An 11,136-nucleotide genomic window follows, 5' to 3' on the forward strand; every position below is an offset into this window, starting at 1 on the left:
AACCATCACTGATATATATCCTTGAGCAGAGATCTTTTTCAGATTTAGGCTTATATTTAGTACTTATATTTGTACTGCTTACTAACTGTAATGAGGAGCTGAGGCTATAACCATATGATATAAATATAATAAAGCCAAGTTATCATAATACATCCTCAAAAGCAAGTCACCTCGCCTCATATCCGTGCACGCAAACAGCATTTATACCCTCCTGCTTACGTGAAATTAAACAAATAGTACAGAAAGGTCACAATAAGAGGCTAAATTTAAATTTATGCTTTTAGCAGACGCTTTTATCCAAAGCGACTTACAGTGCATTCAGGCTAACATTTAAATTTATAATGTAATTTACATTTAATAAGAGACTAATAAACAGATGATAATGAGAATACAATTTAGAGAAGGTAGACTAATGAGATTACTAAACAGGAGAATGAGAATAAGAGACGTTTTAAAATCAGACGCCTAAAAACTGGGAAGAAGTCTGACAGAGAGCAGAAAAACAGAGACATTAAGATTCATGATAAGTCCATGAGACACTAGGAGTCAGAAACTCAGCGAGAGAAGGATAAAGAACAGAAAAACATGAAGAGATCATATTATAAAATAAAAAGAGTTCCTGGTGCAGTTTTTGACCTGTTAGGAGAACAAGCATTAGAAGAAATAGAGAATACATGTGAACAGCTAGAAGAGTCCGGGATCAGTCAGAAATGCCAGCAGAGAGCCTCAGTGGAGCTTTATAACACACACCGTGATGACATTATAGAGGGGAGTTCTGTACTATTAAACACTTTGAGTTAGAAGCTGAGACATTCATGACATACTGAGTTCAAATTAGAATCAGTCAAAGGGTTAAAATAATTCATTTAACCTTAACGACAGGACGGTAAGAACATTGTGTGACAGCTGATAAACATTCACAGGAATATTCATGAATTCAGAAGAGCAGTTTCCTCTGAAATTATATTTGTTAATGTATAATAGTGATGTAAATGTAAATTAAGTTCCATTAAAAGAGAAAGAACGACAGAACCCTGCAGGACAACAGTTTCTGCTCCAGAGAGAGAAGGATCAGTCAGAAAGAAGACGTTTTACAGATAGTTCAGAAGAAGAGAAAATAGTCATTAATACTGAACACAGAAAGTGCAGGTAAAGAGACGTAATTATAAACACAGAGGGATACAGGACTGTGACATACAGTAAGAAAGGAGAAATACTGCTGCCAAGGACAGTACCTGAACAAATTCAGAATGACTGGCCAAAAGCTGAAATTAGAGGAATCTGATATAAATGTCCCAGAAGAGAGGAAGAGAGCTGATGAGATGTTGAGATAGAAGATTGTTAATATTTGAAGTATTGGGTAAATGAGATCGACTAGACAAAGCACCTGCTGCATGAAGTACTAAACAAGACAGAATCAAATCAGATCATGTTCCAGGAAAGTTATGAATGTAATATAAATTAATAGTTAGGTAGCTGGAGAAAGATATAAAGTATATACTCTTTTGATGAAGAAGAAGTACACACTTGAGTGTATATTAGAAGAGTCGGAAAGCTTTGGGACAAGCTATAACATCGTACAGTTGTGTGTGTAACAGTCCGCTCTGTCACATAATTACACACATCCTGGCACTGATAAACTGTCCTGTCAGTCATCTAGTCACAGTTCACATCCTCCATATTTCATTTAGTTTAACTTCCTACCGTACTGGAGAGAAAAGAAGAAGCTTGTTGATCTGTGAGCCGCGGGTCTTTATGAGGAAAACTCTTATAGAGGTGAATCAGTATAAATTCAAGAGCTTGTTGATCTGAATGTGAGAACTTGTCATGATAACATTAGTATTTATGTTGAAATTTACACTCACAGCTCTGATGTGAACAGCTGAATTTTTCGATTTGCACACACACACAATGATAAAAATACCTGTGTTCTGAATAGGAAGTTGTAGATTAATAGTCACAAATGTGTAAAATTTTTACGGCATATTTATACTTTTTCAAAGTTAAAATCCTAGAGCTCTGACTTCTGCTGCTCCTGTTGCAGTTTTCCTGTTGAAAAACTCACTTGTGCACTTGTATAGGCAGATGTGAGAGAGCAGAGCCGGGGGCGGGGTTTTGGTACGAATGAAGACATTTTATTGGTCGATGCCCGACCAATGAACAAGGCCAGCCACTGTGACCCTCCAAGAAAGACATTTGTGTTTTATACACATGTATCAGTTATTTGTAAAACACTGCAAACTATTTTCACTGATTACTCTTAGCTTTTACAGGATTTTAAGACACTAGATTCATCTTGTGATTCAGGTATATCCCACTGCATCTCGCTGTATCAGAGTTGCAATATCTGTTTTTATTATTACTTTTATGTTTTGTAAAAATAATAATAAAAAAATAATTTAAACTTCTTCACTGGGTTAAATTCCTAATTTGCTGGCCAGTAATGAATTTTAAATGCAAAATTAAAAAGAAAATCGTTATGAGCTTTTATAAAAAGCTTATAAAAATCGAGTGTTTGATAATGTCTAATGTACATTAAAAAGCAAAACCTAAAAAAAAGCAGTTATGACCAGCAATACTGTTTTGAGCAACTAAAGTAGAGCTAAATATATGTATTTATTAAACATCAGCAATGCCATCTAGTGGTTAAACAACGGTATTACATATGAATATTATCTTTCTGGCCTCCAAATACCTCAAATTTGCCTCTTTGCACTAGAATAAAAAAAAAAGATATATATATTAACTCTAAATATTACACTTATTGTAATATAAATAATAAGCATATCAGAAAATGTTATATTTTAAATGGTCATACATGGATCATAATTATTGCTCATATTATTTAGTCCCACAATCTCTTCAGATGAACTAAACAGGACTGAGCGTACATGTAGTGCAGGTATTTATTGGTTAAAAGTTACACTTAAGGTGTTTGATCACATTTGCTCAGGAGGAGTATGAGTAAATAATGCATAAGATTGTTAAGCTTAGTCAGCGTAGATTTACATGCACAATCAATCAATCAATCAATCAATCAATCAATCAATCAATCACCTTTATTTATATAGTGCTTTAAACAAAATACATTGCAAGCACTGAACAACATTCATTAGGAAAACAGTGTGTCAATAATGCAAAATGATAGTTAAAGGCAGTTCATCATTGAATTCAGTGATGTCATCTCTGTTCAGTTTAAATAGTGTCTGTGCATTTATTTGAAATCAAGTCAACGATATCACTGTAGATGAAGTGACCCCACTCAATCAATGCATATAATGTGTTTATAATTTGACGTTGTGCAGCGAAACTGAAGTGAAGTGCAAAAGTAAATATGGTGTAAACATTTGTGTCTGTCATTTTGTTTGTGTAAATGTAATTTTACACATTTGTGACTATTAATCTATAACTTCCAGTTCAGAACACAGGTGTTTTTATCATTGTCTGTGTGTGCAAATTGAAAGATTCAGCTTTTCACGTCAGAGCTGTGAGTGTAAATTTCAACTTATAAATACGAATGTTATCATGACAAGTTCTCACATTCAGATCAACAAGCTCTCGAGTTAAGCTACTGTTTTACCTTAATAAACTCTCATATTTTCTGCATAATGATGAATTAAAAAGTTAACGACCAAACAGATGTTTATAAAAGTTTACATTGCTGTAGCAGATGAAATATAATTTTAATAATATTATTTATTTGCACGCATCCATCATGTCTCGTTCTGACTGAAGGAAGGAACTCATTGATAGTGAATATCTTTTCACTAACAGAGCAGTTTAATTGTTAATAACTACGATGACTTTGTTTTTAAAAAGTAACACCATGAAGAGGAACTGCTGAAAGAAAGAAGTGAAACAGTGATGCAGATGTGGTCTGAGTCTGTGTGGTTAACAATACACAGATCTCACACTGAAGAACATGTTTCATCGTCTCAGAGTCTTGTGTTTCCACAGGTCAGTGCTTATGGTTAGAGTAAAAAAGTAAGGATAAGGATCATAAGATAAGTAAAATATTGATTTAATATTTACAGATAAAAGTGAAGCAGCACTTCTTTATAACTGTCTCTAAAGCTCCATCAGAATATGACTCAGTCTGTAGATCAGAGGAAATGAACAAACACAGGAAGAGCTGATAGTGTTTAAAGAAAGAGATAAGATCATATACTGAAGAGAAAGACTGAGAGAAAGAGAGAATGTCTGATAATAATCATCTGTGTCTGCTGGGACTGATCTTTCTCTCTTCACTTCTCACAGGTGAACACACTTCTACACACTCTTTATACTCCTGTGAAAGAGTTCAGTGTAAAGTTTCATTTATTAATATATAACATAATGATCAGATGTTCTTGTGTTTCAGGTGTCAGTGGAGTGGATGATGCTCATGTGTTCATCAGTTCTGGTGAAGATGTCCGTCTGCCGTGTAATAATGCTCTTCAGGACTGTACATCAACTACATGGCTCTATAACAGATATTCAACATTCGCTGAACTGATTCGTTTAGGGAGAAAGAGGAAAGACACAGAGAGTCATGAGAGACTGAGTCTGGAGTCTGACTGCTCTCTGAACATCAGGAACATCTCAACAGAAGATTCTGGATCTTACATCTGTCAACAATGGACTGGTGAGGGTGGAGAACGACTAAGACCTGATGCTCGTGTTTATCTGCATGTTCTTCATGGTAATTTATGATTATGTGCTCAATTTAAAAAGGGTACATTTTTGATTTAATCTCTGATGATGATTGAAGAGTGTGTGATGTGTGTGTTATTCTGTGTTTCAGTCTCATCCTCACACACTGAGATCAGTTCAGGTCTCTCTGTGACTCTCTTCTGTCGGCTGTTTTCATATACTGGAGTCTCTTGTGATGATTGGATCCGTTCTGAGAGTATTCATCTGTTCTGGGTGAATCAGGCTGGTGTTAAATCAGACTCCAGATATCAGATATCATCCTCATCAGATCACTGTATCATCTCTCTGAATAAAACACTCCTGAATGAAGATCACAACAGAGAGTGGAGATGTGAAGTTACTCAGAGAGATCAAGTCAAGACCTCAGTCACATACACTGTCAAGAGTTCAGGTGAGAAAACATCTCATCAATCAGTCTGTTAGATGTGCTAGCAGAATACTAATACAGTTGTCATAATCTACAGTTGTCATTATCTAAGCTGAACTAATATTGACCCTTCACAGCTGAAGCTGGTTCAACAACATCAGTGATTCCAGTCCACAGCACACACTCTCAGGATCCTTCAACTACAAACACACACACAATTAAAGGTGCATCATCACTGTCTTCATCACACCAGTGCTTAACAGCAGATCTCAGATACTGTTTTCTTCTTAAATCACTCTCTAGATATAATCAATTCCTCTCTGAAGACATTAAGAGATGGAGTAAAGGGAATCACTAACTGTTCACTGTTTGAGAAAAACGGTTTATTTGCTGGTTCATTCCGAGCTCAAAAGAGTGTGAGAGACATTAACACACTGATGCTGTCAGACAATTTGATTTTGTGCCTACAGTGAGATTGTGTCAGGAGCTAACTTAAAAAATACTACAGTAAAAGTAAAGACGTTTGTGTTCATAGTCAATGAGCAAACACACTACAGCATTTTTAAATGTTTCCAGAAAAATACCTCTGTATATCTGCTAAATTCTACACACTGTTTTTGAAATTATGGCTCCATTTCTCTAAACTCTTCACACAAATCACACTCACAACAAGCAAAAGTAAACACTTCTTTCAAAACTATTTTAACTCTTCTAATAATGGTGTTTTTGCCCAGTAACTCTACACACAAACATAAGGTAATTAGCCACACACACTCTCTCTCTCTCTCTCGGTTTCAGTTCCTGTTCAAGGGTCTTAGCTCAGTCGTGGTGTTGAGGGAGGAAGAGAGCGCTGTACAGATCTGATCTCTTTATGTCTGCAAGCTCACTTGTACAGATGTGAACATGAACATGATCCTGAACACCACACACACACACACACACACACACACACACACACACACACACACACACACACACACACACGTACATATGTGAACATGAACATGATCCTGAACACCACACACACACACACACACACACACACACACACACACACACACACGTACATATGTGAACATGAACATGATAAACATGATCCTGAACACTACACACACACACACACACACACACACACACACATACATATGTGAACATGAACATGATGAACATGATCCTGGACACTACACACACGCACAGACACACACACACACACACACACACACACACACACACACACACACACACACACACACACACACATACATATGTGAACATGAACATGATGAACATGATCCTGGACACTACACACACGCACAGACACACACACACACACACACACACACACACACACACACACACACAAGTACATATGTGAACATGAACATGATAAACATGATCCTGAACACTACACACACACACACACACACACACACACACACACATGTACATATGTGAACATGAACATGATGAACATGATCCTGGACACTACACACACACACACACACACACACACACACACACACACACACACACATGTACATATGTGAACATGAACATGATGAACATGATCCTGGACACTACACACACGCACACACACACACACACACACACACACACACACACACACACACACACACACACACACACACACACGTACATATGTGAACATGAACATGATGAACATGATCCTGGACACTACACACACACACACACACACACACACACACACACACACACACATGTACATATGTGAACATGAACATGATGAACATGATCCTGGACACTACACACACACACACACACACACACACACACACACACACACACACACGTACATATGTGAACATGAACATGATAAACATGATCCTGGACACTACACACACACACACACACACATGTACATATGTGAACATGAACATGATGAACATGATCCTGGACACTACACACACACACACACACACACACACACACACACACACACACACACACACATGTACATATGTGAACATGAACATGATAAACATGATCCTGGACACTACACACACACACACACACACACACATGTACATATGTGAACATGAACATGATGAACATGATCCTGGACACTACACACACACACATACACACACACACACACACACACACACATGTACATATGTGAACATGAACATGATAAACATGATCCTGGACACTACACACACACACACACACACACACGTACATATGTGAACATGAACATGATCCTGGACACTACACACACACACACACACACACACAAGAACATGATAAACATGATCCTGGACACTGAATGTTTGAGCTGTATATCAGGAACTATCATCTGAATGTATGAGAGTTCATCATCAGTCTATTCTGGGTTCAGAGATGATCTCTGCTCGACTGAGTCCCACACACAGCAGAAACATGTCTCCAAACCTCAACAGTGAGATCTCCGCTCTCTGAAAACACTACAACTGTTATCATTAATTCACTACTTGGGGGGCAGCCGTGGCCTGATGGTTAGAGACTTGTAGTAATTACCCGAAGGTCATCAGTTTGAGTCTCGGTGCTGGCAGGAGTTGAAGGTGGAGGGAGTGAATGAAGAGCACTCTCTTCCTCCCTCAATACTCATGACTGAAGTGTCCTTGAGCAAGACACTGAACCACCAGTTACTCCCCGGGCGCTGGATCTATAGCTGCCTGCTGCTCCAGGTGTGTGTTCATAGTGTGTGTGTGTGTGTGTGTGTTCACTGCTCCAGGTGTGTGTTCACAGTGTGTGTGTGTGTTCACTGCTCCAGGTGTGTGTTTACGGTGTGTTCACTTCTCACTGATGTGTGTGTGTGTGTGTGAACTTGGATGGGTTAAATGCAGAGCACCAATTCAGAGTATAGGCTACCATACTTGGCAAATGTCACAACTTTCACTTACTTTACTAATGAAGGTCTAGAATAGCTGTCAACTCTCTCAATATTGTAAGAACAAATATTATTTCCAATAAATCATCAACAACATAATGATGACTACGCCACCCTGGGCTTTACACCCAAGGAAATATAGTAAAAAGGACACAGGTTTGGTGGTGCAATAAAAAGAGAGACGTATTGTCCAATTTAAATCAACAAACTTTTATTAACAAAGAAAATGAAGAAAAAAAAAACAACCCAGAATCATCAAAACCATCATATACAATGATAAATTTATCATAACAATATTTAAAACTCACAAGGATAAAAGAACATTTCTCTGAACATCTGCAAAGGGCCTACTTACAACCAATGAGAAAAACTAAAGAAAAATTGGACCTTGCCCACCAAAATATATTATTTAAAAAACAAATTAATTACCAAAATAACTACAAGGCTAAAGCTTACCTTAGGGGTGGCAGACTAGCAGAAAGAAAGTGTGCTCTCAACCACACTTGCACAAAGCAAACAATAGGAAGACGTGCTCACAACCTGGTGCTCCAAACTCACAATCGTGTGCTCCACCCAGGTGACTAGTCCATCTGTTGTTGTTTACACCACTAACCTGGTGTAAACAAGGCAAGTTTTTTGAGTTGTTAGGCTCTTGTTTGAGCCTCCTCTGAGCCTCCTCATTCTCTCAGCCCAGGTTGTGAGGCTCTCTGTGATCTCATGATCAGCTGTCCTGGAGGATTGCTAGGCTGAGATCACAGTTCCTGGTGCTCTCTGTGGAGCTGCTTAGACAGAACTATTAGTATGAAGGCTCTATTGTGAGCCTCACTACGGTGTCTAGCGTAAAGTAGTCAGGTCTCCTCTCATTTTAGAGAGACGTTATGTTGAGACCTCTACTCTTAAGAGCTCCTCAACGAGGTTGGGTGTCGTAGGCTTCCTATCATTTTAGAGTCATCCCACTGAACCCTTCATTTTTCAGAGCTACGTCATGGGCGGTGGTATGAGTTCATTTTATGGATATTTGCATACAGTTTTGAAGGATCTTTTCCAGTGTTCCATACTGTACTGAATACATAAAATATAATATAAATAATATAAATAAAATTATATGAATGATTGTCTTTCCACCTACATCATGCTGCAACATGTTTTTATGAGTAATGAGTCCCGGGCCGGCAGGAATTGTAGGTGGGTGGAGTGCATGTACAGTGCATTCACGGTGAGTGTGTGTGTTCACTGCTTTGTGTGTGTGTGTGCATGCACTTTGGCGGGGTTAAAAGCAGAGCATGAATTCTGAGTATGGGTCACCATACTTGGCTGTATGTCATGTCACTCACTTCACTTTGAGTTTGGCCTCCTCTTACCTGAGCTCAAGCTAAACTTCGAATCAAGTGTTCGGACCTCTGTGGGGCTGGCTTGATAGACAGCCTTTATGTCGAGTAGGTTTGGCCTCCTCTCGCTTGAGAAAGTAATTCTGCTGAGGCCTCCGCTCACCTGAGCTCTAGCTAAACTTTGATTTGAGTGTTCACCTTGACTGACAGCCTTTATGTTGAGTCGGTTTGGCCTCGTCTAACTTGAGAGAGTCATTCTGCTTAAGCCTCCATTCATCAGAGCTAGTTAGATAGCGTGATCAAGTGTTCGGCCTCTCGAGGCCACCTTGATAAACCACAATATGGGCTGAGTGTTGTTAGGCTTCCTCTTGTAAAGAGGCTTTTCTGGTGAAGCCTTCGCTCCGCAGAGCTCCACTGAGGCAGTAGGAGTGCAGGCTCTTTTATTTGTAGCTAGGTCTCCTCTCGTTTTAGAGAGTCATTATGCCGAGACCTCCACTCTTTGAGACTTTGGAGTCTTTGAGAGCTTCAGACTTTGGCAGGTGAGTTGGTCTATGATATTTGGAGCTTGAGCCTGCCATAAATCCAAGCAGTTTCGCTGGTAGGGATGCTGTTCCTCAAGTCCTGCCTTGGGGAAACAGTTACCTAGGCACTTATCCCTCAACATGGCGGCGTTGGTATACAGTTCCCAAAGCGCCCTCTAGAGGAAGCACTGTGGAGTTCCCTTTCGAAAGGGAATGCCTCAGGTTACGCATGTAACCATGGTTCCCTGAGAATAGAGAACGAGATGCTGCGTCTCTTTGCCATGCTTTGGTATCATGCCCGTGTCTTCTCAGACAAAAAAAGAGGATGATGTGTTTGACAAGTGCCCTTTTATATTCACAGTTGCTCATTTGCTTATGTCATAGGCTTCCGCCTGCCAATGTCATTGTCTTTATTTCATTCATGCTTCAGCCACCAGTTATGCTGACAGTGTTCCCAAAGCACCCTCTAGAAGACGCAGCATCTCGTTCCCTATTCACAGGGAACCATGGTTACATGCCTAACCTGAGACATTCTGCTGGATCATTGTTCAGAGGAACCACAGTTCATTAATGCTGAAACAGTCAGTCTGAAGAACTGATCATCATTTTACACCTTTGATTTCATTCACAAAGTCTTGATTCTGTTCATCTGTCCATCTTTCCTGTAGAGATTTTGACCATTCTTAAGACTGCAGTGTTTACGGCTCCTACTGTGATTCTTCTTCAGATCATCTGTGCAAGAAGAGCTGGTGAGTTTTTCAGATGATTCACATTAATCTGGAACAATCTGCACTCATGAGAGCTCAGTAAATGCTTTTGGGTTCAATTATTTTGCAGGGAGGAAGGACTCGCAGCAGCCAGGGGAAATAGAGATTAATACAATAATATAATAAAATATTCTACAAATAACAGGACATATTTCAGATTTATATTCATCTCTATGAACATTATGGATATTTGCATACAGTTTTTAAGTATATTTCAAGTGTTCCATACTGTACTGAATACATAAAATATAATATAAATAATATAAATAAAATGTTATGAATGATTGTCTTTCCACCTACATCATGCTGCAACATGTTTTTATCTCAGGCATGCACAAATAGACATTCACAATGTGCTCTTCAAACATTGCTGAACACATTCTAAAAGTGTCAAAGTAGGGTTTTTACATATGAAAACCCTTACAAAACCAATACAAAGAACATAATTATTTTAGCGTAGGCCCCATCTGTAGCTTGAATCAGACATTGTAGATTCCAGCTAATCCTGCTGAAGATGAAGGCAGGGCGGAGCATACCCCCACATGGACTG

The 11,136-nt window shown here is 38.8% G+C and overlaps 1 protein-coding gene across 1 annotated transcript; it reads left to right on the forward strand.

Moving 5' to 3' along the window:
- Positions 1–4,046: 4,046 nt before the first annotated feature.
- Positions 4,047–10,807, forward strand: LOC113055319 (uncharacterized). Its single transcript, XM_026221548.1, has 6 exons — positions 4,047–4,257; positions 4,361–4,681; positions 4,784–5,083; positions 5,197–5,283; positions 10,488–10,568; positions 10,657–10,807. Exons 1-6 carry the CDS (start codon positions 4,197–4,199, stop codon positions 10,707–10,709), a joined length of 903 nt encoding a protein of 300 aa, XP_026077333.1. The 5' UTR covers positions 4,047–4,196; the 3' UTR covers positions 10,710–10,807.
- Positions 10,808–11,136: the final 329 nt, after the last annotated feature.

The sequence above is a fragment of the Carassius auratus genome, chromosome 3 (genome assembly GCF_003368295.1).
Source record: "Carassius auratus strain Wakin chromosome 3, ASM336829v1, whole genome shotgun sequence".
NCBI classification, from domain to species: domain Eukaryota; kingdom Metazoa; phylum Chordata; class Actinopteri; order Cypriniformes; family Cyprinidae; genus Carassius; species Carassius auratus.

Excerpts from the sequence above, each read along its gene's own strand:
- LOC113055319 (XM_026221548.1), top strand. The coding sequence starts at position 4,197 with ATGTCTGATAATAATCATCTGTGTCTGCTGGGACTGATCTTTCTCTCT. Across the intron at positions 4,682-4,783 it reads TTATCTGCATGTTCTTCATG|TCTCATCCTCACACACTGAG; the intron begins GTAATTTATGAT and ends TCTGTGTTTCAG. Across the intron at positions 5,284-10,487 it reads AAACACACACACAATTAAAG|AGATTTTGACCATTCTTAAG; the intron begins GTGCATCATCAC and ends TCTTTCCTGTAG.